Consider the following 27,513-nt stretch of genomic DNA (forward strand, 5'->3'; position numbering starts at 1 on the left):
CAGGCTGGTTCTGGTTCATGAAGTTCTGATGTGGTACAAGATGAACACTGCTGCCAACACAGTGACAACACAACTGAACCTACTCAGCTTCATCAGAATAGAGTTAAATTATTCATTTATTCCAGTTGTCATCAAACCAAACGATATGATTGTTTTGCAGGTGGCGTGATATGATATATGATATGATGTGATATTTCTTGCCTTTTATTCTCATCCACTTTTGTGCAATTTTCACAGCCAGTCATCAGTCTCAACGATATATTTTTTTTTTTAAGTTGCTGGAATAAAATAATCCAAAATAAACTTCCACTTCCTGCTTGAAGTATTGTGTAAACAAACACTCTGAAAATTATGCAAATTTGCTCAAAGCGGCAATTCAGTTTTAGGAGTAATAATTAAAATAAAAAAAAAAGAGGAATCAAGCAGCAAAGGGAGAGATCAAAGCTGCCTCTTCTATGCAATGCTTGTTTTCTGGGGCGCTTATGTCTCTTAACTGACTTTTGGCTCTTAAGTAGTTAAAATATTCCATTACGGGTTACATAATGGCTCATTAGGACTTTTTAAAATACAGGAAGTAAAGCGGGAAACAGCATGACTTTTTTCTTTTTTTACCTTCTCCCTGATTATTAGTAAATATTTGACGTTATCTTAACTTGATAGAGCCAAAATATAACATTTGTCAATTAAAAATCCTTCTTTTAAAGCGGTTTTTAGTCACTATGCTAACTTCCTTGATGTGTGAATTTGGGTTTTTCATTAACTGTAAGCCATAAACACCAAAATAAGAGAAATAAATGTGTCGTGTGTAATGAATCGATATTTTAGGACTATATCTTTTTACATCAATGACAGTGTAGTTTAACTACTCAACTATAGCATTGCAATGATTTTTAAGCATGAACAGCGTGGCACAAATCCATTTTCCTACTTTGCAGCCTCAAGGTTTCACTGCGTCCCTGAATCTTCTGGAAAAGGCCGTACCTCTCTGCTCATGGAAACCACTCTCTGCGTATGCTGGGCCTCGGTGCAGAGCTGCGAGTCCTCCATCCTCTGCCTGTACATCTCGAACTCTGCCAAGGCCTGGCAATAAAAAAAAAAAAAAAAGAGATCAAGCCGATGTAAAGGACACACGTGAAGTTTTATGTCTGCAAAGCCACAGACGCCGGCGGCGCTCTGTGACCTGTCTCTTCATGTGGTCGTGCAGTTCCACAGATTCCTCCAGACTGGCCAGCCGCCGCCGCAGGTCCGCTTCGTCCGCCATTTTGCTCTTGTACTGCATGATTTTGTCTCTGGTTTCTGTCACTATGTGTTGGACCTGAGCAAAAGCAAACAGAATTTGCTTTGACAGAGCTGGCATGATTCATAAACAAAAATTGGGCAATAAGAAATAAATATAATTAAAGTAGCAACACTCAGGACTTAATGAAATGTTTGCAGGAGAGAAAAGCTGCTTCTTGAAAACATAAGTTTCAGAACAAATTACATAAACACCATATTTCATAGTGAACCTCTCGCTTCTCTTGGGAGTAAATCCTAATAAAAACAAACATTTAAACAACTCAAAAAGCCTTCGCTTCTTCTCTCCTTTAATAAAACTGAAGTGTTTGAGGCAAACCACTACAGACAGTCGTCTGTGTGTTACATTTTATTGGCTTAGGGTTGATTCTGGACTCTACACTGATAAAATGAGATTTATGAGTGAACGGTCATACAGAGGAAGATGTTACTGCAGCTATTGTGCTGTAGTAGGTGACATTTAAACAAAATGCCAGAGGCAATATGAGCTGAACTGCATGCATGCTCCATCAGAACTGGCTGGTATCTGGAACAGCTTGTGATTGAACCCAAGATAAATTACTTCCATCTGAAAGTAAACAAAAAAAAATTAAAATGAAACAAAAACTGAAGCAGCATGATGCTGCCACAGATTAATTTCTTTACATCAGTATCTGTATGACAGCTCTCAAAATTGTTTTCTTTTGGCAATTGATTGAAAACCTCACAATTTTAAGATGTCAAGATCCTAATGTTTAAATCATATGTTAATATATTTAATAATAATACACACACGGAGAAGAGACTGGACAGTGTACCTCATCCTCATGAGCTTCTTTCAGAGACTCGATTTCCTCTTCGTGTTCGTCGTTCTTGGTGTTGAGCGCATAAATTACCTAGAGGCAGAAGGAGATGACAGCATGGAGATGGGAACGAAAGCTCTTATTAACAGCTTCAATATAGGATCGATAGTTGTACGGAGAGGGATGGGGGAGGGGAAGAAAGAAGATCAACTGTGCAAAAATCAATACCAATAACATCAGAGAAAGAGGCAAACATGTTCCAGACTGTAGGCAGACAAAGCTTTGCCTCACTAAGTGATGTAAAATAAAGCCCAACGTTTTTCCCTGAGTTTTTCCTCCATCCTTGTGGAAAAGATGTGGAGTTTTCACAAACAATCAGATGAACGTGACTCTATCAAGTCACCATGACAAAACATGAGCAGAAATTTGTCCCCGGCACAAGCTCCAATATGGCTACAGGGCATCCCCTCCTCTTCCTGGTTCACTCTCCATGCACAGGCTTAAGTGAATAACATCTTGTCAGTCATGCTTGCGCTCGCTCTCAGGAATATAAGCAGGTTTTTATGAGTGCTGGAGGTAAATGATATGCAGAAGCTTTAAAACGCTTAAGCTCCGGCAAATTGAAGCCCCCGGAGAGCAGCTAATGTTCGGTCACGGTCAGCTGAAACGCAGACCTGTCAGAACCAGACGGTCCAAAATTTGCTCCAGTAACAGGTGAAGTTAAAAAGGGTTTCACTTAAATATACTGTACAACATGCATTAGACAGGCCTGTGATGTCCACTAGAGAAGAAAGATTAATGTCTTTCTGACATTTAACGGCACTTTTAAATCGATGCAGCAGTGGCGGTGTCATAAAAGCTTTCTGAGGTGATGCAATACATCAATACTTCGACGTGTAATCGCTTTTGAAGAAATGTCCCGAAGTTTTCCATCCACAACTGAAGTCTCCAATGAATCAAAACAGCATGCTGATACCAGACGGGCGCCATCTTTCAACCTGCAACCCTACATCACTGTAGGTTATAAATGCACATCGTTACTTTATGACCATTCATTTATAGAACCAAAAACTAAAACCTTCCACCATTAGTCTGCAAATGTATATTAGCAGCCATTCATTGATGCAGCGGCCCGTCGTGTTTTTGAGTTAAAAAAGGTTAAAAGTTTACAGAAAAATTTAAAGTATCACTTCATAAATGCGTTATTAAAAGATTGGACGATTAATGCCAAAGCACCAACTATAAAGTCTGTATAAAGAACATAAAAGAACAAACTAACTCGAATTGAAAAACCTACAGTGCATTTGTCCTCCTTTGTGTTTTATAGTTAACAGCTATGAATAAAATTTAAACCAAATCTCCAGGGAAAACAAATAAACTGAATCTAGTATCTATGTATCTCTATGAAAACATAAAACAAAACTGAAAATGATTTTAAAAAACACCCAGTCTCTCTTTCTTATGGGCATCTGAGTCAAATCCAAGAGACCCAGAGAAAACATCTTTACCTCTACAGTCCTAAAGAGACAGAAAGCAATGAATCAACAGCCTAGAAACTTTTACACACATTCTCTCAGCATCCAGAGCAGACCGATTCCTCCTGATGTGGTTTTCCTGCTTGAATGTTCTTCTTCAGTGGTGAATCGTGGATCGGCTCAGTAGAGGAACTGAAGGTGGATTTTCTCCTCTCCTTGACTCTGAGCTTCCCAGCATTGAGTCACCCATGGAAATGTTCCTTCAATTATACATGATTATTTTAATGACGCTGGCATGCCTGCTGCTTTCATCTCTGGCTCCTCACTCTCCTTGTGCTTTCATCCTTTTATCTCTCCCTCTTTTTGTTCTTTATCTCTCCCTCTCTCTCCAGCCTCTCTTTCTACTTTGTTTCACCATCTCAGAGGAATGGAGGCACCTTGCAGTTGTGTTTGGGCTAAAGCTGGCTTTGCATAAATATTCTCCTGCAATCTCCCAATTCAAGTGCAATTAAATCCTGTTAGAGAGTGAAATATATTCCTGATAAACGCCGCTCAACAAATAATCATTTGCCAAAGCCGTCAAACGTCCCCTGGTATCCTAAACTCCGCTGTTGACTGAACTCGTTATCCTGAGCTCTGACATAATAAAACGTTCAAAGTCCAGCTTGGACCCTGTGCCTCGTGGTTTCTTTGCATATATTTTAGTAGAAAAATCCGCAAGAAATGACAGAAAATGGCAGACAGAGTACTGAGATTTTGTACTTTCATCCCCATCTGGTGTTGACTGACATATTAGTAATGGGGTAAGTCAAGGCTCAGCAATCTTTTCAGTTCTAAGAGCTACAATTGTCGCCACTGCTATGAAATAAAATTTGCCCGGCGATGCAAGAGGAGTTTAAAAATAAGCACTGAGTGAAATGTTTAAATCTGAAAAGCAATCAAATTAAACTAAAACTGACATTTGTTTTAAGATAAAAAAAAAAGAAGAATCATTAACTTTTAGAGAGAAACAGATAAAAATAGTTAGCTTTGTGACAGAAATCCCTCAATGGGAAGAGTTCACTGTGTTTTTTTTTAATAGATTATGACACGACAAATCATCTAGGCCTCTCATTAAAAGCAGCAAAAAGCAGCCAATAGCATATTCTCGTTCAATCTGTCGATAATAAATTGGATTTAGCGTCGTGCTGCTTTTATCAGGATCTACATGTCAAGTATGGAGCTGCTCTGCGCAGGATGGATGAGGCTGAATAAGGAAAATGACAACAGCTCACCAAGGAGGGAGGCTTCTGAGGCCACAGTCAGCGGCTATTGATTGAGCTCGAGAGAAAGGCCAGAAATGTTGAGGAGAAGAATAACTGCAGCATGTGTAACTCTACGTCTGTGCTCTCATTGTTTTTGGAGGATTAACACCATATTTAGTAATTAAAGGATTAATGAAAGCCCATTTCTCAGGGGGAGATGCCTGTTGGTCCAACGTTTTCATGCACCAAATTATGGAATTTTTTAGCTACAGAGAGCAAACCTCTGACACCAAAAGCGCTTTCAGACTGAAAGGCAAAACGTAGCGAATCAGGAATTTCTCCAAAATGTTGCTTTCTGTTGTCCCGTGTTTTAAACCCTGCAGCTCAAGACGCAGCATGTCCCGCTTTGCTGCTCCAGTGGAATCCACAGCTGCAAGCCAGCCACTGAAGTGAGCAAAGCCTCGATATGAAGTTGAAAGATGTGGACAAAAGCTGGAGAACAGAAATCTTCACTGAGTTTTCAGTCTATAACTGAGGATCCCCCACCGAGAATAATCCAACTCACACTGGGAATTGTGAGGGTAAAACAGAAATAAAACATCCCAGTGCATGGAAAGTAGTTGACATGGTTGTGGTTCAGTCCTGCTTCAGGATCTGAACAATTTGTTGTAACTTCAAGAAAAAATAAAAAAATAAAATCTGAAAAGGACCATCTAACAATCTAGTGATCTTAAGCTCACCTAATTCAAAACACAAGTCCAACAGAATGTTTTTCAAAGTGGCCTAGTCAAAGCCCAAACTTAAATCTGCTGTGGCGTGTGATTAAGGAGAACACTCAAGCTCAAAAACAATTGAATGTGACTGAATTAAAACAATTCTGCTATGAACAGCAGTAAATCTGTCAGTTCGTTTACTGAAAATGAAGCAACTTGAGAAGTTTATTATTAAACATTTTAATGAATTGGAGGGTTTTCCAAGTTGAACTTCCTTTTAACTGTTTGGAAACACGTGAAAAACATCCAGATCAGAAGTGATTTTCGTCCCAAATGTCAATTTTCCTTTTTTGTGCCTCTACCCAGACACTAATCCTCCATCGTCATCCCCATGCCCGCTCTGGGTTTATAATATCGCCGTAACTGTTATGTAAATCTCCCTTTTCTACTCCTGCTCTTGTCTCTCTTGGTGCAACGCCGTCACACGAGAAGCCCCGAAGCGCTAAACGGAGCTGCCACCTTGAATCTCATACTATCTCTGCATCCTCCAACGGTTTTCAGGTGTAGACAACAAAGAAGCAGCTCAGCCGAGCCCTCCATAGGTTACATAATTCAGATCGGTTCTAGGAGAACCACACACAGGTTAAGCAGCTGTGTCACCAGAAATATTTGCATCAATGGCTTATTGACTGTATGGAATGTGATTAGAGTAAACTATGATCTGCTGATGTGCACAAATTTAGGTCTACTCCTGGATTGTGTTGCACCAATTTCCAAATTAACAAACAGACACCAAGTAAAATCTAAATCTTATTCATGAAGCTTAATGCAGAAACATGGGAAATATGTTTATAAAACTGATGCTTGTTGCAGAGTTATGATGTTTACATAGCTCCATAACTGCAGAAGACCATGTTTACAAATAGCACTGCATCCCCCACCTGCTCTAAATGACTTAACCACTACAACCTACGTCATCCACTCACTTCCACGCACACACCTTTGTTAGCTGGGCTATCTTCTTGCTCATCTTCAGATGCAGGTCTGGGGTGTATTCCAGCGTTAAGCTCCCGTCGTAAAACATGCCGGACCCTGTCGGGGACTGGGTGTATTTGCTGTTGCTCGTCGAGGTGTTATACGGAGGCTGCCAGCCTGCTCCCGTCGCCATTTTCGCCGGGAATAAAGCCAAGTGCGACGGTGTGAATTATAGTAAGACGGAGCGGGAGCCGCCGCACGCGTCCAGTCTTCCCATTGTTGTCGCGTCTGCGGAGATGATCTCTCTGCTTCGGTGAGGAGGGAACGGGCTCGGGACGGGGGAGCGGCGGCGCGGCGCGGCGCGGCGCGGCGCTCGATCAGCGTGCGCAGCAGCTGCACGCATCCTCGGCGGGCGCGAGCGGCTGGAGCGATGAGAGGGAGGCGGAGACGCGCGCCAGATGCTGGTCCAATAACGCGCGCTCAAGGCCAGATGACTGACAGCAAAACAAAGTATTCTGGAAAATATATCACTCACTTCATTTATGGGCTAAAATAAGACAAATATTAAAGCTGAAAACAAAAATTAAATAGTCAAAAAAAAAAAAAACAAATAAACAAACAAATAGATAAAAGTTTGGATAAATCTGTAAATTAATAGTGTCCAAAGTAAGCATGTCTTCTATTGAGCTATGAATGTGCTGAATAAATATTAAGAATGCTACTAAAATGCCAACATAATAAGTTTGAACATTGGATATTATTGTCTTTGTCAATTTGTCAAATATGTCATATAAAGTAAAAACTAAATATATATATAATTATATACTAATAAGCATAAAATAAATATAAAATATATAAATCTCCTGAGGAAAACCAGTAGAAAATGATATTTTGTCTAATTAAAGTAAAATAAAATTTGTTTTGTGAGTACAAGGGAAAATATGTTTTTTTTTCTTTTTTTAAAAAATCTGGAGAAAATAGTTTAACCAATTATAATTATTTGAGGGTAAAACCTTAATGCAGAATAATCACCTAAAATGAATTAGAGTAAAATAATAGAAGGCTCAATATGCCAAAAATAGTGCGCTGCAGCATCGATCGATCCTACACTGACCTCTAGTGGTAGAAAGCTTCAACTACAAAAAGAGATGAAATTTTTATTTTATTTATTAATAGAAAAAAGGTGAAAGTTACTGTTGAACTGCAGACTGTTGTTCAACTTTATATTTTCACCTTTACATTTTTGAATATACGTCATCTTTTTACTTTTTGTGATGATTTTATGATTTGACTTTAATATGCTATCTGCAAAAGTTTTAATATGCCTCAAACATTTTTTTTAATACGTTTACACACAAACAACCTCAAACATACTTTAGTTAGATTTTGTGCAATATACCAACAGCTAATAGTTTTATGTTTGACAGAATTTGGGTAGAACAGCTCACATGTTTTGCTTTTTAACCCAAATACTTAACACAAAATCTTGTTTGTTCATGTTAGATAGATGTAGTTAGACAGAGATAGATCTGTTAGATAGAGTTATTAGACATCACTTTTGGTAGTAATTATGGAATAAATATTCAAATAGCTTGCTATACATTGAGCTCTCCATTCCTTTCAATTGTGCGTTATTTCCTGCAGATGGCAGTACCTTCTTAACTTATGGGCTGCAGATGGCAGAAAGAGGAGCAAAATAAGGAGTGGCGAGAATCTGTTGAGCAAATTTGTTTTTATTTCAACCTACCAGGAGGTAGCTCTGTAGCAGGTGCAGAGGTTCAATTTAGCATCTGCCTTGTGACATGACATGACTGCACATGGATATTAAAATGCTTTTGAACATTCAAGTGTGACAAAAGCGCAAAAAAAGAAGAAACCTGCAAGGCAGATAATTCTTGCTCACAGCACAGCATGAATCGATGTCTATATCTCAGCATGTAATGAGAAAAGCACTAGGTGACATCAAATGCAACTCGCTTCTTGTTTTGAAAGTGATTGGAACAGAAGTTTACTTATGGCTGGTTTCCTCTCCGAGAGACGTTTGGGAATCTCGAAGTAGCTAAAGTGCAGCAGGTGTGAAAACTTTAGAGCTAAGATGTTCCAGACACTCTGAAGTGATGACAAAGTGATGCTTTTGTTATATAAGAGGCATTCTAAGACAAGCAGGGATTCCCACATGGCTTTTTCTAACAAAAATGAAAGTTTTGGTCAGTCCAAGACAGTCACAGGCTGAGAGGAAAGGAATATATCAGTTTTATGGTATTTACACTGGGCTTATTTAAAGTCCTCCTTCGGAGAGGTTTATTTGGATTCTGTTGTGCAGCAGGAAGTCTATGAGCGGCAACCCTGAATGGTTTTCAGGAAAATCTGGCAACAATAAACCACAGGGAAGAGCACCAAGCTGCATATTGGAATTGGCTAAGTTTATCATCGAAGGTCTTTTTGTAGCAATTTCAAGTCAAGTCGCAATAAAACACTTATAGAAATTTTATTGGTGTCAGAAGTTAAGATGGGAAGTCCAGACATTTCCTGCAGAATGGCTGTCTTATCTGCTACTTCTGCCAAAAAGTGATCACCTTGCAGAAACTCAAAATATTATGCTATACAATGAACCGATCCTCACCAAGTGGGTCCATGCAGTCTTGCCTCATCCGAGTCAACTGCAGAGGGAAGAGTCAGGGAAGAAAATCGAATGCTTCACACTCGGGTGCACCTGGAGAGCAAATGGAAAGCTTCAGAATCAACATCAAAATACCAGCTGGTCAAACTGCATAAACATAAAACAGAAGTATTAGATTTATTGCTTTAATGCGCTTTTAAAAAGTTTGTATTTTGTGAAATTCTGCAGTGGGAATCCGACCTCCGTAACTTACAAATGCTTTGTTTGATTTGATTTGATTTTGCTGGAGTTTGACAGTAAATTTGAAGATTCCAGCTCATCCTTGACTTTCTGTGTCTCTAGGGAATAAAAACTTCCCCTAGAGACACAACAAACCTTGTGGCTTTGTCAACAAATCTTAAGAATGAATATCAGTTGCTCACAGAATTTAAATGGCGTAATTGTTTTGGGGGTTTTTTGCCAGGTGTTCTCAAAGTAAACATTATTGGCAATAATATTTTTAAATTTCATTAAGGACTTAAAATGAAAAGATAAATGTACTACAAGAACAAGTAGCTACAACTTCAGTGAATCATTTTTCCAACTTACGTTGTGCTTTCAGAAAATCAATCAGGTCAGAACTAAATCTGTTTGGAAAAAAACAACAAAAAACAAAAGTTAAACAAAAAACTAATATTTGCAACATAATGCTAAAATCTTCCAATGTTGTTGATTGTTGTCCTGCAGAGAATGATGAGTTTATGTTTAGGTAATTTATCAGGGGTGTGAATAAACTCTTCTTAAATGTTATCATTTGTGAGCGCCCGCTGACTCAAACTTTTATTCTTATCAAAATAAATATTACAGAGGACGTCAAACCTGACCTCATTTAAGTCCCGTCCTTCCTCACTTGTTTGCAGCTTTTCTTTTCCTGCTATGCTGCATATTCAGATCACCTGTTTCCTGTTCATAATCCATAATCCCTGAGATAATAGCTCAAACAGCATAATATGAAAACATTTCCATATCATGACACCTAAGCTGGGAGTTCTCATTGAAAACACTTACATGAAAAATTAACATTAATTGCAAAATGAATTTAATCTCGAGGAATCTTTTTAATATGCCAAATCCTGACGGAGTTGCTCATTTTGTTCTGGAAGTGAATTCAGCAGCTTCAAGTGTGAAACGCGACAGACTGCAGTGCTAGTATTTTATTACTAATAACATAATAATGACACGTATTATTAAACCTTCATCAGCATTCACCAGGAGATTAAAGAATGGGAGGTGAGGAAAAGACTGAATTTTAAAGAGACAGAAATGGGGGAAGGGAGGAAAAGAAAAAAAAGGAAAAGCTTTTTCAGTCAGCATGCTGAGGAGGGCGAATGTTTGGAGAGAAGAAAGTGTTTGAGCTGCAAAGGAGGAGAGGAAGAGAGAGGCAAAGGGGGAGGTGAGCGGGGTGGCGTTGCAGCACATCCGTGCGTAAATGTGACCAACCTCGCCGCGGTCCCTCCATCCCTCCATCCTCGACCCCCTTCGCCTGCCTCCAGCGACTCCATCTCTGCACCTCCGCGAGCCGGGATCACCCGCGCGGTGCTCGGCGGAAACAACCACGGACCGTGGAGTCCCGGCTGTCTCGTCTCGGCGCCCTCCTCCAGGGCTTGGGAGGAGCGCCGGGGAACTCCTCCAGGTTCCTGCCGGGCTTCGTGACCACCCCCGCGGAGAGCCATGGCTCGGAGCGCAGGGAGAGACGCGGCTCGACGCGCTCCCGGATGCCGGTGATGCGGGGTCTGATCGCGCCTCAGAACACTTTCCTGGATACCATCGCCACTCGGTTCGACGGGACCCGTGAGTGCACCGCCTTTCCTGTCACTTTAGGGACTTCTTTTATTTCTGCTCTTGGTCAGATTTGTTTATTGTAGAAATATGAAACTCGGGGAAAACAATTAACTTGCTGATTTGGGAAATAAATCATGATGAATTAATCCAAAGAAGTAAACTCGTGTTGGTCTGGTTCCTAATTTGAAGACAGAGATTCCTACTTATGCATGCAGCTAAGAAGTTGTGAAAAATGTTAAAAATGGACACAAGAAGTGCTAATCCTTGTCTAATGTGCAAAGATTTTCACAAAAGATTAAAAAAATTAGAATGGAGAGTAGTAATCACATATTTTTCAATATTTAAAATGCAGACATCTACTCAGTTTATGGCGATTGCATGTGATAAACCAACATAAAGTTGTGAAGAAGGTCGTTTATGCAAATACGCATCTGTAATGAGAAAACCCAGTACAACCAACTATTCCAACTTATCTTTATTTAAGTAAACAGTGTTCATACATATTACAATTCCTTGTTTGTGCACACTCTCCTCGACAAAAAAGGCGATAACTTAATTAATAATTAAAGTCCAAACGTGTGTAATGTAAAAGCCGTAAGACAAGCTATGGAGAAGAAACAAGACAGCAAAATGAAAGTGCTGTTACATTAATGAGGAAAACTGTCACATGGTGAAACACGGTGGTGGTAGCATCATGATGGCCAGAAGGAAAACAACAATGACTCATGGAACTGCTTAGGTTGAAGCATTTAGAGTGGACCAATCAAAGTCTGGATCTAAATCTAATTGAGAAATTGATGCTGGCCACAAAGTTGATAGAAATGCACAAAAAGAAAAGGTCAAGGTGCATTCACTGTATACTGAGAATGATAATAGTGTATCCTTTTCCAGTTTTGTTACAATTATGCACTACTTGGTGTTGGTTAGTCTCATCAAATGTAAATTACATTCAAATATAGTCATAATAAATCCAGTACACTACAAACCTAATGTAGAAAATCCAACACAACCCATAGAAACAGACCAGCAACTGAGATAAGGCAGAAAACAACGAGACAAAGCAGAACATGTTTGAGGCTCTGCAGCCTGGACACTCTGTTGAAGTTTTACCTTTTAAAATTGAGAGCAAGTTTGCTTTCCCCTGCATCCCTCCCAAAATATTCAATTCAGTGGAAAAACCAGGTCATCACTTTTACTATGCAAATGTGTGGGCTCCTGCCAGCATCTGTGGTGGGAATACATTCAGCTCCTGCATAATATATTACTGTCCTTTAATCTATAGGGGTAATTAATGCAGATTTGTAATTTATTCCAAGGTGTTTGCTGAAATGTTTGAATGTGACAACTGTCCGTCACGCTTCCACACAGCGCCGCTTTTAATCCACATTCAAACATGCCAGTCAGTCAGTCAGTCAGTCAGTCCTGTGAGGGCAGGACAGGTAGGGGGTGTGGGAAAGTGAAATTGACGTTTTTCAAAGATTTAATCATTTCCTATTCGATCTGGCGATGCCCTGAATCGTTTTTAATCAATCAGCCTTTGCCGCGGAGTCGGCCGCAAGCCTTGGCTGTGCGTTTCCCGCCAGCTTTGCACATCTGCAGGCTTAAATCCTCCACCAATTCCTCTCGATAAATGTCCAAGTCTCGCCAAAAAACTTGGAAATTCTTGGTTCTAAAAATAAGAATCATCAGAGCGACAAAGCAGATTTGAACCATCTATGAGAGGCTTGTCGGGGTCATTCATTAACGCTGTCAAACATCTCACATCCAAACAGCATTCATCTGGTTTGCTCTCGCTGCAAATCCCTCTGAGCTCATCCCTGTGAGTATTAACCCCACATTTAGTGTAAAGAGACTCCTGTCAATCAACACGCAAACAGTCATTGTTCCAGTTTAAGCGTCTTACATAACGAGGTCCTGAAGGCGCATCCCAACAAGCATGGAGATGCTCCGTTCTGAAATGGAGATCCAAACCAAAGGAAATGTATATTTAGATATTTATATACAAGATAAACATTGCTGGTGTTTATATTTATGCTTCCATAAGATGGAATAATCAATCAAATACTGATGATCGGGAATATCTGGGAGAATTAAGTTTTCTATCGGTCTTAATAGTTGATCAATAATCACTACCCGTATTCATTTACATCTTACATCTTCTGTGCTCTTTATTGATGCTCTTTATTAGCAATTGTTAAGCTCAAGTTTAGCAAGCTTAATTAACGGTTTCATATATTTTGCAACCTGAATAATTTTAAAAGCTTTATGTAGTAAATTGTGTCAAAATGTCTTTAAAAATTATCGAAAAGAGTTCTGTAGTCCAGTTTGGGAATTTAAACCCACAAATCTTCCTAATGCAGTTCAGTTCATTCGATTAGATTCATTTTTGGATCAGCACAATCCGTCTTCTTTCCTCCTCGATTTCTGGTGACATAGATGTGGCTTGAGCCTCACATCTGTGGTCAGCTGCAAGCAAAAACCAAATGATGCCGTCATCCAGGCTAACCCCGCATCGCCCCGAGGGACAAAACCGTCCCTCTGGACAGACTGCAGGTGTTTTTTGCAGGTAGATAAGTGAGGCTGATTTTTTATTCCCAAGAGCTCGAGGAGAAGGCTGCTGATAATTTGGCTCTTGCCTCCTCTGATGCATTTGGATTCCTCCGTAATGTGCTTCTCTGCTCTCTCGTTTTCAAGTGTTTAATCAGAAAAAGGTTTCACTCTGCATTGAGAGGTTGGTGTGCTGGTTACCTGGTGATGATACTTTTTGAAATGCTGAACATGGGGATCAAAGCAAAACTAAAATGACACCCAAGGATAAAGCAGTGAGAGAAAAATCTTCAAGACAAATTTTAGTTTTGCAGAAATCATCAAATCATCAGATTTGTGTTGATAACACACAAAAAATGTCAAGTCAGTGAACACCAATTGGCTTTTATGCAATGTCATGGAAAAGTGACCAACAAGATGATCTTTACATCAAACAACCGAGTATCAAATTAAATTCAAAAGTACTTAATTGATCCTGAAGAGAAATTAATCCTATTCTCCTGGAGCGTTAGTTAGGAACAGGTGCTCTATGGATCAAATAACCAACAATCTGATCTGTTAACAAGGACATCAGCACTCATGTTTGGTATTTGGTAATTCAGACGGCAACGTTCCCAGTGCAGCTGAACTGCAGTATCAGTTCCAAACTATGTCATGCTGAGCGACTACAGCTATCTCTCTTAAACACGCCGTAGTGTCTGATGTGCAAAGATTTCCGTACGCTGTGCATGTTTGAGATAACAGCTAAAAAAAAACATGATTGAAGTCTCTTCCAATGTAAATGATACAACCCAGAGCAACCCAACAAGACGAACGCATAGTTTTACGTCACTATGTCGGTCGCACATTAGAGACAGAGCAGTGAAGATGAATGCTAACAACATATCTCCTGTTGGCGTTAGTAGAATCAAAAGGATTGTTTTGCAATTGCTTTGGAAAGCTAGGAAAATGTCATAATCAAAAAAGCATCTTATTTTAAAAATCTAATGAAGGAAGTGAAACAGTTGCTCTCAAGCTATTGTGATAATCACCGTGAAGGAATTTTTCCCACTCTACTTTACAGAATCCTTGTAAATCAGTCACACTTGGGAGTGTTTCCGGCTGTTGAGAGGTGAACCTGCAGATCATTGTTCTGATATGTAACCCACTGGGCTTGAATTGAACTTCACAAACCATCACACTATCACCGGCATGCTTAACTGTCGGTCCATCCCTTGGAAATCTCCCACAAATCATCAATGTTTGCAACCGTTTCTTCCACACATTTTCCTTCCACTCAATTTTCCATTCATATGCTTGTGAACAAGACAGCTTATTTTACCACAGGCCTCCTCACTGGTGGCCTAAACATAACGTTTCTGTATTTTTATTGGTGTTATGTAACTAGAACTTACTGAGAAAGTTATTCAAATTATCATCAAAAGAAACTGTGTGTAATGGATTATATTTGAGTTTTGTTTACTGAACTGGATTACCCGTTTTTTTTGTTTGTTTTTTGTTTTTTATTACGTGTGGCATCATATGCTGAGTCAAGATGTTCTCACCTTCAAACTTAAACTGTTCAGTTCTTTGCATCGATTGCGGTCGTGTATTTGGTGGAGCGTTGGTGAGCCTGGCTGTCACAGCCGCAGTGTAAGCACCGCTCAGGGTTTATCGGGGTTCCCTGAGCTCAGCGGCTGAGCGTGACGGGGGTTTGTAGTTCAGCTCATCGTTATTACACCCGGATTGCAGTGGGGATGGGACGGACCTGCCTGGCGCCTGGGGAGAGAGCAGGCGCTGAATGAAAGAAGAAGAAGAACAAAACAAATGGATCAATGAATTGAAAACAATTCAAAATATTTAAATGCAAAGATCTGACTTGTAATGTTCATCTTTTCTGCCAGTTAATCATCCCAAAATCACAAGACTTGTTTTTTTTCCTCTGCAAAGTGATTCATCCAATCCTATTATACACTCACAGTCTTTAAAGTCTCTGGCGGCGTCATACTTATGGCTCAGAATCACAGTGAGCCTCCACCCTCTGCTTCATCACACAGCCTCTTGAACAATCAGACAATATTACATCCTTTCCCCCGTCTATTTAGCACACCTGGTGGAAATGACACGCTCAAGGAGACGACATTGCCGCCGCCACTGCCGTCGGCGTAAATCCGTCTGACTCACTGCACCTTGCGTTCTGTGCCAAGTTCCTCTACTGCTTGGAGATCTGTATTGTATTTGCAAGACCTGAGCAGGAGATAGAAGCTGGGAAAAAGATTAATAACTCACAGAAAATTATTCAAATGAAAGTGGGGTTTTGAGGAGAAGACGTTAGCAGTCACCGTTTCAAACAGTAAAAATCTCCAGCAGGGGCCACACTTGTAGCAATACTTGTGTTAACAACAAGCAGGAGACAAGGTGGATAACTCATTGTCACAGATGAACCCAGACCAAATCAAATCTGAAGGTAAAGAAATATAATGGTTAAAAAAAAGGATTTCAAGTAGGTGAAAGGTCAAATCTGACATGTTTGTGTGCACTGCACTGCATTCAGTCTGGTTTTGTTCAAAACAAAACCATTCACCATAACCCATGATCAGCTCCTGTATAAATAATACCACTCACTTTAAACTCCAGGATGACATATTTTCTTTTTCATAACTAAAAAATAAAATCACAGATAAAATCTTTGAGTATTTATTCTAACTTTAGAAGCGCATCACTTCCAAGTCCACTTTGTTGTAATGAGCAATTTTCATATACAAGCAACAAAACCTCCCTCTTGCACATGTGCTTCCTTCAGCACTGAGAGGCTGTTTATCAGACTCGTGTTTAGATTAACGTTCTTTGTTAACATACAAATCATAAAACTTCATTATCCGCCGTTCATCGTCTCTGCTGATCTCTGCTGTGTCCGCTCGTCTTCTCGCTCCCATCATTTATTCTTCTGTCCGTCTTTTTATTGCTCGCATTCTTCAAAGTGAGCGCTCCGGTCCTCCAGATTCATTCCGGTGGGGTTTTAATTATCTCCCTGCAAAATGAATGCCTCCCGCTGTGCGAGTCGTCAGTTTCACCTCTTTACATTTCATTATGTCCGCAGTCCAGATTGTTCCAATACCTCAGGCTGTCAAATCGCTCGTCAAAACTGCGGCTTTTGTCACTGTCTGATAACTTTATAGTCATTCACAAGCATGCAGTCGTTTTGATTCGCAATCAGTGCCGGTGGAAAACTTTAAAATCTTGGTGAGAAAAATCCCTTTACTAGGGTGGGAATAAATATGGATGAAAACTGAATTGCAAAATGTTAAATTTAAGTTATAAAGATTAAGTAATAAGATGAAGCATACAAAAAAGTATTTCCTTCAAAGAACAATTTATTCCGACAATTATCTACCTCTTTGTAGAAACCTTGTGAAAACTGTTAGTGCTATGATAGCTGCAGGCTGATGACAGGCACACATGACTTTTTATAACCCCCTTTGCCTCGTAGCTACAGGTTATCTTTGTCGCTCAAAGCAATATAGTTTCAGATTTTTGCAATAACACTTCTCTAAAATAAAGCCTTGCAGAGGGAATAGAGGCGGCAGAGCAGAGGTGATGTGAACTAAAACGGATAAGAAGAGAAACAAAAGAGAATGGAAGTGATGTGGAGTTCATTGAAAATCAGGAGGCGCTAAATTCTCCTGAAAGACTCGCCTTCAAAGTGGAATGAATTGCTTTCTAGAGCATAGTTCCAAATGCAGAAGAAGACCAAGAGAGGATGTTTTTGCATAAATGTTGCCTTCTGTGAATTAGCATGAAATCCTGAAATTGTAGGTCAAGACCTCTCAACTTGATAAATAATGACGGGGCGAGTAGCGCAATTCATTTTTAAAGAGGCGCTTCACAATTGGCCCACATTCTTCCGGCTGGCTTTGTTTGTGAACAGCGGGAAGGAAAGCCCAGATGTTTCTAATGAAAATTATGCATTTGGTGCTGTCATGTAAACAGCATTACATGATGCTGTTGTTTTTGTTTTCCATCACATTTACACGGTTTCACTGCACATCAATTGTTTGTCTCATCAATACAAAAATAAAGATATTTTCGCAAAAGCCGTGAAGATCATTGAACTTGTTCGTTTTTTGATAAATGAACATTGGAGCTCTGCTAAGGATGCAACTTTCACATAGTCTATCTTCCTTTTTGCTGAACTCTGACCTTAGTTGAGACAGATCAAATTCAGTAACAGATGACCTGCAGACCTATGAATGAGTTTTGTTTTCCGTTCTTGGATTTGTTCCGTCAGTCTACTTTACGCTGTCAGTAGGTTTGTGACTCATCTGTCCAAAAGAAAAAATGTTTTTACATAGCTTACCATCGTCCGACAACAGAAATTTGAGTGATGATTTAAAGCAACTAAGTGTGAAGGGAAAACAGCAACAAAACAAGAACTCTGTGGTACCACTAACTGTCTTTTCTTTCTCTGTGTGCCGTCTTTGTTTTCTTCCCTCTACCCAGACAGTAACTTCGTTCTTGGAAACGCGCAGGTCCAGTCCGTCTTCCCCATCGTCTACTGCTCCGATGGCTTCTGCGAGCTGACCGGCTTCGCCCGCGGCGAGCTGATGCAGAAGAGCTGCATGTGTCACTTCCTGTACGGCGCCGAGACCAGCGACCGGATCACCTCACAGATGCAAAAGGCTCTGGACGAACGGCGGGAGTTCAAGACTGAGATCGTTCTGTACAAGAAGAGCGGTAAGGAGAAGGCACTGTCACACTCAATCATCTTCAATAATTATATATATATTTAAAAAATGATGTTCATGTTTGCACTTATCCAACAAAAGGCTCCAAGTTCTGGTGTCTGCTGGACATAGTTCCCATCAAGAATGAGAAGAGCGAGGTGGTTCTCTTCCTGGTCTCGCACAAGGACATCACAGAAAATAAGGACCTGGACCGGGGCAATGATTCTGACACCGGTGAGCGAGAAAATGAGAAAAAGAAAAAAAAAAATCCAATTTCACTGTAATTTACATGAAATGATTCAGTGGAGGGATTGCAGCTGAGCTTTTATTAAGAAGGGAGTTAGATAAGAGGTAAAAAAAAAAAATTCAGAAATTTATTGGGTTCTTCCAGCTGTTTCGCTTTGGTTATGAATCCTCCGTTCTGCTCAGGACTTCCTCCCACTTTGGTGAATAAACATGCCAAAGTGGTATGATGGCAGCCAAGCCAATATGCTAAATACATTAAAATGTGGACACTGTGCAATAAACAAATAATTTCTGTGGCATTTCACGCACCGTACACAGGAGTTGTAGGAAAAGTTCAGGCTGCATCTTTTCTTTCTGGGGATTAGAAGTGAAAGAAGGTTAAATACTCACAATCAAATACAAACATCTGAAAATGTGACATTCTTTTTGTAAGTTTTTCTCCCTCGCCCAAATAAACACTTCAAATCAATCACATCTCAGGATGTGATTGATTTGATGCTCCTTGTTTCTCTGTGAGGAAAAGCCAGGAAAACTTTCATCAACGCTCCGGCTTCCCCAGTCCTTCCCGCCGCAGTCAACGGTTGTGCATTCCTGCAAGTCGCTGCTCGGCTCTTTGACAACCATAATAACTAAACCCTGCAACAGCAGCAGAGGGTTGTAAGAAGATAGCATTGCGTTTCCACAGAGCTGCTTCCTGCCTTTGTAATGCAGTTAGAAGAAGCAACTGATAAATGCAACACAGAGACAAGCTAAGGCCTGCAAATGCAGAAACTGAGACCAATGAAAGCTTTGGGGGTGCCGTTTAAATCCGTAACCTCTCTTTTTTTTAAAGTATTTATATGGAAGTCAAGGGAGGCAAGACTTAGTAAGATTTAATAATGTATCATGTACAATTCATGGTTCAGTATTTGGAAATTTTTCTGTGGTTTTACATGAATACTGAGCCATGAATAAGTTGGCATGTTGGACTTTTTTGTGGATTTTTTTCAGATGAGGAAACGGGCCTGGAGGTCCATCAGGTCAATCGCCCCCCGGGGTGCAACATGGAGCGCCGGCGCAGTCGGGCCGTCCTCTACCATCTGTCTGGTCATCTCCAGAAACAGGACAAAACCAAGAGCAAATTGAAAATCAACAATGTGAGACATACTGTGTTTGAGCATCTTGTACCGAGCGCTGTTGTAATCCAGGTGGATGGGTGGTAGAGATTGAAGGAATGACCCATTAGAACAAGTATTTGTTTTGAGCCTTCCAAGATTGATGTTTTGGTTACACGTGCTTCTCTGTTTGAAGAGTGTTCTCGGAGCCAATGCCAACCCAATCCCAGAGTATAAGGTGGCCGATGTCCAAAAGTCCCGCTTCATCCTCCTTCACTACGGTGCGTTCAAGGCCGGCTGGGACTGGCTCATCCTTCTGGCCACCTTCTACGTAGCCGTCACTGTTCCCTACAACGTCTGCTTCACCGCTGTGGAGATACGAGAAGACGGCGCCTCAGCGGCCAGAAACCCTCCGAGTGTCAGCGACATCCTGGTGGAGATACTTTTCATCATCGGTAAGGTTTCTATGTCTCATATGCATTTATTTATTCAATTGTTTTACTTTGGCAGAAGCATTACTGAGCTCTCATCCTTGGTTATTTTTTTACGATGGATCGTACTCCACCTACATCTGATTTCCTTCGCAACACTGCAACTTTGAAGTGTGCCATGTAATCGGATTCCTTGACGTGCTGTACAGTTTATGCAGCATATGTTTCCCTCAGCCCTTGAAACATCTCCCTCTGTCACAATTTGCCATTGACTGTCCGAGTGATTTATTTCCCTGAACGATTTCACAAACCAGGTCAAGCTCACATCCCATCCATAACAAACTCCAGGTCTGGGTGAACACAGTTTGCCCTGAGTTTTATTTTTTCATATCTGTAATCTGGGTCAACCTGAGAGTGAAATTTGTGGTGCCTGGCCAGGTGTATGGAAAGATAACTTCTGTTTGGGAAGAGAAATACTCAATACTCACTGATAACATCTCGTACACATAAAGCAATGAAATCTTCCATGTTTTTTGGTGTCTTCGGACTAAAATAACAAAAAAAAAAATTAAGAAATAATGAAAGTTTAATTTCTTTAGTTATTTTTGTATGACATGAAAGCTGTTGATTTGCAACCCTCCTTGTTTCATTAAAGTTTTCCAGCTAAGCTTCTAGTTTTTGCTGAACATTCCCCATCTGGTAAAACATTAGGTTTTGAAAATAAGCATACATCCCAATATTTTGTGCAGCAGAAGTAAGTGATTGTGACTCTGACACTCTGTTTACGTTGCAGATATTGTCCTAAATTTCAGAACGACCTACGTTAGCACATCGGGGCAGGTCGTGTACGACGCCCGCTCCATTTGCATTCATTACGTCACTTCCTGGCTGTTTGTGGACCTGATTGCAGCCTTGCCCTTTGACCTTCTGTACGCCTTCAACATCAGTGTGGTGAGTCTGACGCATTCAAAGACGTCCATAAGCCGACAGACCTCTCTTGTTGGAAACACAAAAGGTCACTCCTTCACTTCCCGGCGTTTAAGTGTGCAGACGTCATTCTTTTTTACCCCCGGTAGCTCCCCCCTGCTGTTAGTCTCTCTACAGGCATTGACTTAAGGAGACTTTAAATAAGGCTGCAAATGTTCGCCTAACACCATGGCAACAAAATCATATCAAGTGCTCGCAATTAGAGTGTGGACAACAATATTTCTCTGAATTGCAGCTCTTTCAAAATGTGTTTTACTGTTGCAGAAAAGACAGGAAAAAAAACTAAGAATTGAAGCTTTACTGTGTAATTCCTCATTAGTTAGCTGGTGATTAGGCTGATAAATGAGGAGCCCGAGGATAAATTACAGTTTAAAGGAACCAGATTAAATAAATGATGCCGAGAAGATGCAAGCTGTTGAAAATGCAAACTGAACTGTGGGGAGCATCACGAGATCTTTTAGATCTCTACAAAATAACTGGCAATGAAGTTATCACACACCAGAGAATGAACAATAAATTTATAACCCTGCATCTCTTCCAGATTGTATTAAGTCACAGCAATGGAATTTGATTGTATTTTATCTAGAGTTTACGCAATAAACCAACACAACATAATGCATTTCACCAATGAAAATCAATGAAAAGCAGCCAGGTTGCCCTTGGTAGCTCTGGAATGGCTGCAGAGATCCACCGCTCAGCTGTAGCGTAAGCAGATTTAGTTTTCAGACCACCTGTTGCTACTCAAACAAACATGATGCTGCAGGACAATCTGACCTATGATAACTGCAATAGGGTCCCAGTTTCAACATAAACATATTTATCCATCACTAATCTCTGATCAGATGCTTATTTAATCTATTATAAGCCTGTATTTCTGAATGCTTAAGTGTCCTTAAAAACAGGAGTGATTCTAATGACTAAAGTTTTCTGACTTCAGGCTGATTAAAGTCACTCAAAACAGTTTACTCCATCTCAGAATAACTTATCACTTACTAATACCCAATTCTTCTGACTTTTTTTCATTTTATTGGACTTCAACCTTTTCCCAGAACTTTGGGGTCCACCTGCTGAAGACGGTGCGTCTCCTTCGGCTTCTTCGCCTCCTGCAGAAGCTGGATCGCTACTCACAGTACAGCGCCGTGGTCCTCACGCTGCTCATGTCCACATTCGCCCTACTGGCTCACTGGATGGCCTGTGTCTGGTACTTCATCGGCCGCAGCGAGATTGAGACCAATAATCCCGCTTCCTGGGACATAGGTTGGTCTATCAGTCTGCTTGGATGGATGGATGGATGGATGTCTTTCCACCAGAAAACAACTAACATAATGATGTCCCTCATCATTCATCCTGATGATCAACCATCATCTTAGCTCAACTCTTGTCTAAAGTACTGACGTACATATTTCAGCAGCTCTCTCTGCTATTTAGAAACTCAATTGTTGAACCTTCCAGAAAGCTCATGTATCACCAGACGTAAGATGGTCCTTCATTGTGAATTACTTTCCAGCAGAGCATCCAGGCATTAGGCGTTTGCCTGTTCTCTTCCTGAGAAAACACTTCTAATTCTGGAGATCCGTTCACCCTCCCACTGCGCTCAGCAGTGCTAAACAACAACACGACGATGAAGGTGTATGTGAAGCTAGAGGCTATACTGCTCTGGGGCATGGAACAAAAAGGTCGCGACTGGTCATAAACAAATGAAGAGGTCTCTGCTTGGATGCAAATATGACCATAGACTGGAGGTGGGCTGCAGTGCAGATGGTGAAGAGGGTCAGCCATTAATCAGAGGGTGTGTAATTGAGCAAGAAAAACTGCTTCCGATGGGCAGAGCAGTGCTCCAACACTCAGGGTTAATGAGTATGTGGATGCATGGCTTTTAGAACATTGCAAAATACAATCACAAATTCAGAATCCTTCATTTGTAACCCTCAGCTGCTTTCAAATCCCAATAAGTGTGAACAAGTCTTTTTAAAAACGTAACACATTGTGAAATATAACCATCTAAAGACAAGATAAACTCTGAATTTAAAGGAAAGACAAAATCATAATAATAATCTCCATTGCGTGAGGAAATGTGGAAAATATTTTGCATACTATATATCTTAACACTGAAAGGGATCTTGTTTTGGTTGAAAGAAATCATGTAGGTAAGCAAATTCATATCTCAGTGGTGACCATAAGGTGCCAGTACAACAATTAAAACTAGAATTTACTCCTTATTATCCTAAAACCTCCAAACTAATTTTCCCAAAACTTATCAAGTACTTCCTGAAACATATCAAATAGTTTTGTAGAACTTACTAGTTACTTGCAAATTAACTTTCCAGATACTCTGCAACTTACCAGGACCTTTACTGAAACTTTAATTGGACTTGCTGGTGACTATCTGAAATTTCCAGCAGCTTCACTCAAACAGATGCATTCTGGATTTTACCTTGAATTTTCCCCAAACTTTCTTGGATGACACCAGATCCTTTCCTGGCTCTTAAATGTTCCTTTTCAGAACTTTACTGAAACCTTTAAGTCTTGAGAAAGAAATCTTGTAGTTTTTGTATAGTAAATGCCATAAAATTCTTATTTGTTTTCGCACCAAAAGAAGGGATTGCTGCAAAGTCAGTGACTCTATTCCATCAACTGAGCTTCCTTGGGCTGCAAACCTTTACCATTTCGGTATCAGGAAGTTATTTACTTACTGTCTGCATCTACCTAACTTTTTTTTTCATTTCTATCAATGTTTCCTTCCAAACAACAAATAAAAACGTTGTAGATTCACCAAAAGGTGACTGATCTCATCTATGCACAAAAATAAATGCATCCTGACATCTCCTGAAATGTTAAAGAGCCATTACTGTCCATCTGAATTCACAAACATGACAAAGTTCCTGCTGCTCTCCAAACATTGTTTTCACTGCAAAACCTTAAAGAAAAGGTCACCTACGTGTTTTCATGACGCTAACGACCTCTTCTGGACGGTCCCTCTTCTCCTCCAGGCTGGCTCCATGAACTGGCCAAACGTCTGGGAACGCCGTACTTCCTGACTCCTCTCACCTCCCTGCTGGGTGTTTCGGATTCCACTCATGGCGCAGTGACAGCTGCCAACTCCAGTCACTGGAACGCTTCAGGGCTGGAGGCGCTGAATGTGACGGCGGCGGCGGGCCCGAGCCAGTGGAACGGCACCAGGACCAGACTGAGGATGTTGAACGGCTCGGGGATGACGCTGAGCGGGGGGCCGTCTGTCAGGAGCTCCTATGTGACGCGCTGTACTTTGCGCTGAGCAGTCTCACCAGCGTGGGCTTCGGCAACGTCTCGGCCAACACCGACTCCGAGAAGATCTTCTCGATTTGCACCATGCTGATCGGAGGTGAGCTAAACCTCAACAGCTGTACGAAGTATTATCTTCGTAATCTGTTGATTAATCTGTAAAAAATTTACACATTTGGCAGATTTTCTTTTAAAGTTAGGTTAAAAAAACCCAACAACCACTCCAAAGCTCACTGGCATTTCTTCATATCAACCATCAAAGCTTTTTTTACTCCTTCTGCTGGTGTTTTACGTAGATTATATGTCAACTGGATGATTGAGAGGAAAACCAAGAAACAGCCTACCATCACAAATGTAAACGCATGCCATTTTCTGAACATACCGCCACATATGATGACAGAACCTGATTAAAGGGAATTGCTTTATGAAATCTTTGAAATGCTCCTCTCCTGGAGGTTTCAGCAGGAGAATATAAACAAAATACAAAAAACAACAAGAGAAGAGCTCATATAAAGCCCTTGAATCCCTTCTGCTATCTCCTCCGTAGCCTTAATGCATGCTGTGGTTTTCGGAAATGTGACGGCCATCATTCAGAGGATGTACTCGCGTCGTTCCCTCTACCACACCCGCACCAAGGACCTGAAGGACTTCATCCGAGTGCATCGGCTACCGAAGGCCTTGGAGCAGCGCATGATGGAGTGCTTCCAGACAACCTGGTCCGTCAACAACGGCATCGACGTCAGCGAGGTAGGAGGGCTCAACTGCATGAATCGCACATGGATGGATGGATGGATGGATGGACGCAAACGTCGAGACATTCAGAAACGACTCTGACATGTTACGTCTCTCATAATGTGGCATTCAGCAAATATAAATACTACTAAGAAGATGAAAAGCTGTTTGAAAAGGTCAAATGTCCAGCAATCACTTCAAACCTGTATAATAAAGTGCAAAACATTTTCATTTGATTGACTTTGCATGTAGCAATAGGATTATTCTGATCTGAGGCCTCCTTTCAGTGGACAGGGAGGATTTGGGTTGTATTTTGGCTCCCATCACGCTGGAGTGACTCTTAATTTAACAGATTAATGAACAGACAGGAAGTTCAGACTAGAACTTCTAGAATTAAAATCTAGATAATCTTTTAAAAAAACAAATGTTAACATAATGGTAAGCAGACTTGCTTGCATAGATTCAATTTTACTTAAATGTAAGGAGAATTTGTCTTACATTTTTTTTCTTTTCTTTTCTTCATGTCACATTTAAACTTTGCAGATCAAACTAATTTTAATATAAAGCAAAGATAACTTGATTTAAATTGTGATTTTTCTATCCAAATCAACCAATTTCTACAGATTCTGGAGATCTTTTGCCTATTAACTTAAGTAGAAATTATTTTAAAAAGACATTTAGTTTTACTCAGGTTATTTTAATTTGATACAAAAATGAATTTTATGATTTGAAGCATTGTTGTGAGGCAACATAAAGCAAAAAAAAACAACAACAAAAAGTAAAAAATCTGGTCCTTTTCAATTCTCTCTTCAGTAGGCACTCACCAGCATTTTTGCAATTGTGAAGACGACGCGTAGCTGTTTGTTAGATGTATGTATCAGTTGTGAATATGTGGGAAGGTGAAAGGTTTAATTTGGCCTGCTACTTCCCCCATCCTACACAACAACGGTCAGAGAACGAAGCACAAAGAGAAGACGACTCGAAGCAAAGTAAAGACTTGGGTGTGGCCCATGTAGTGACGGTTTTCTCCTGAATTTCTCCGCAGCTACTGAAGGACTTCCCAGACGAGCTGAGAGCTGACATAGCCATGCACTTGAATAAAGAGCTGCTGCAGCTGCCGCTGTTTGAGTCGGCCAGCAGGGGGTGTCTCCGGTCCCTGTCGCTCATCATCAAGACCTCCTTCAGTGCTCCAGGAGAGTTCCTCATCCGCCAGGGCGACGCCCTGCAGGCGATATACTTTGTCTGCTCAGGATCTATGGAGGTTCTGAAGGATAACACCGTTCTGGCCATTCTGGGTAAATGAAACCGTTCTACAGTGACAGTCATTAAAGGCTTGTGTCCATGTTAGCTCCAGGATTCATCAGTCGTTGGTAAGCCCATAAGATTTGGTGCATACCAGACGGAGCCATTTTTCCACCTGAATCTTGAAGGCCTTTTTTGTTAAGGAGTCCAAACCAAAGAAGCCCTCCTAGATTCCGGTAGGAAGGTGACTCAAAAACCAGCTTGGCTTAAGAAAACCTCACGAATGCTGCATCATCGAGAAGAAGAAGAGTCCAATTATCTAAGAATAAAAACCACTATGAACACGGTTCTGACTGACGTTTCTGAATGGTTATTGCAACCTGTAAACAGGACATATGAGAAAAAGAAGCCATTAAGCACTTATGAAGTTATGGATCATTTGATGTTTTACAGAGAGTCAGAACCTAATCAAGCCCAGGTTCATTATTCACAAAACGGCTGCAATGTTTGTATTAAGCTGCCCCTCTGGAAAAACAATTCACGCCCCATCAGGTGGAAGATGGCGTTTCACTGAGACGGTTAACAGAGCCCTGAGGTCTTGATAAACTGTAAACTGCATGAATGTGAAATTTAAACCCACTTTCAGACACTGGTTAAACTCTAAATATTGGTTTCAGGGGTCAACGCTGGAAAACGAATTCCCGTTTGCAAATCCAGCTCCGGTCCAAACAGATTTCTGAGTTCCAGAGTTTCGCTTTCTGAGCTTTCTGCCTTCTTCATGTTGTGAGACAAGTGCTGTTTTAGTAATCTCTTGAATTCTAACTGAAATAAAATTTAAAAAACTAACAAAAAACAACAAACAATTCCAGCTTTTGGCTTAACTAGAGGGGCGCTTGTGTTTCTTCACAGGGTCAGACTGGGTAGTATGGCTGTTTTTCCCAAAAAATGGAATCATCATTTGAAAACTGCTTTTTGAAGTTCAACCTTAAAAATTAGTTTGCTGAACTAAAACATGACAAAAAAAGCAAAAAGTTAAGAAATTGGTAGCAGAAGTGTGACCTGTAATTCAAAAAGATAAAAGAGATTCATAACCAGAGAAAATATTGAGTGAAGAGAAAAAAAAAAGCTTCACTTTCTCCCTTTGTTGAAAAGCCTCAGACGTGTGTCAGTATTACTCCTCCAGATAAAAGAGCCTCTCCAGGGTCATGTCCCGCAACGTGAACGCTGACACTCCTTCCTTCCCGTCCACAGAACAAGGATAAAACAGAATACAGAAACACATGAGAATCCCAAACTGGAAACAGTTCAGCACCGACTGAAAATTAGCAACGCAGCTTTTTAAAC

The 27,513-nt window shown here is 40.5% G+C and overlaps 2 protein-coding genes across 5 annotated transcripts in view; one reads left to right on the plus strand and one right to left on the minus strand.

Annotated features, from left to right (window-relative positions):
* LOC129355439 (protein FAM184A-like) overlaps nucleotides 1-9,198 on the minus strand; it is a 37,274-nt gene extending 28,076 nt beyond the window's left edge. For 2 of the 4 annotated variants that reach the window (XM_055025021.1, XM_055025023.1), the window contains exons 1-4: nucleotides 6,511-6,895; nucleotides 2,094-2,171; nucleotides 1,181-1,315; nucleotides 982-1,080 (exon numbers count right to left, since the gene is read on the minus strand). In XM_055025021.1, the coding sequence (XP_054880996.1) occupies nucleotides 982-1,080; nucleotides 1,181-1,315; nucleotides 2,094-2,171; nucleotides 6,511-6,678 (480 nt within the window). In that variant the 5' untranslated portion in view covers nucleotides 6,679-6,895. Of the gene's footprint in view, nucleotides 1-981; nucleotides 1,081-1,180; nucleotides 1,316-2,093; nucleotides 2,172-6,510; nucleotides 6,897-9,108 lie in introns of those variants that run through there. The other 2 variants (XM_055025022.1, XM_055025020.1) reach the window with 2 other exon arrangements.
* A 1,354-nt stretch (nucleotides 9,199-10,552) lies between these two features.
* Nucleotides 10,553-27,513, plus strand: part of LOC129355440 (potassium voltage-gated channel subfamily H member 8-like) — a 28,301-nt gene continuing 11,340 nt past the window's right edge. The window contains 11 exon segments of the mRNA XM_055025024.1: nucleotides 10,553-10,935; nucleotides 17,953-18,186; nucleotides 18,279-18,410; nucleotides 19,413-19,558; nucleotides 19,713-19,971; nucleotides 20,741-20,898; nucleotides 21,984-22,191; nucleotides 23,925-24,188; nucleotides 24,191-24,295; nucleotides 24,743-24,942; nucleotides 25,973-26,222. Of these exon segments, the coding sequence (XP_054880999.1) occupies nucleotides 10,860-10,935; nucleotides 17,953-18,186; nucleotides 18,279-18,410; nucleotides 19,413-19,558; nucleotides 19,713-19,971; nucleotides 20,741-20,898; nucleotides 21,984-22,191; nucleotides 23,925-24,188; nucleotides 24,191-24,295; nucleotides 24,743-24,942; nucleotides 25,973-26,222 (2,032 nt within the window). The 5' untranslated portion in view covers nucleotides 10,553-10,859.

This window comes from Poeciliopsis prolifica, unplaced genomic scaffold (assembly GCF_027474105.1).
Source record: "Poeciliopsis prolifica strain line A6 unplaced genomic scaffold, Auburn_PproV2 SCAFFOLD135, whole genome shotgun sequence".
Taxonomy (NCBI): Eukaryota; Metazoa; Chordata; class Actinopteri; order Cyprinodontiformes; family Poeciliidae; genus Poeciliopsis; species Poeciliopsis prolifica.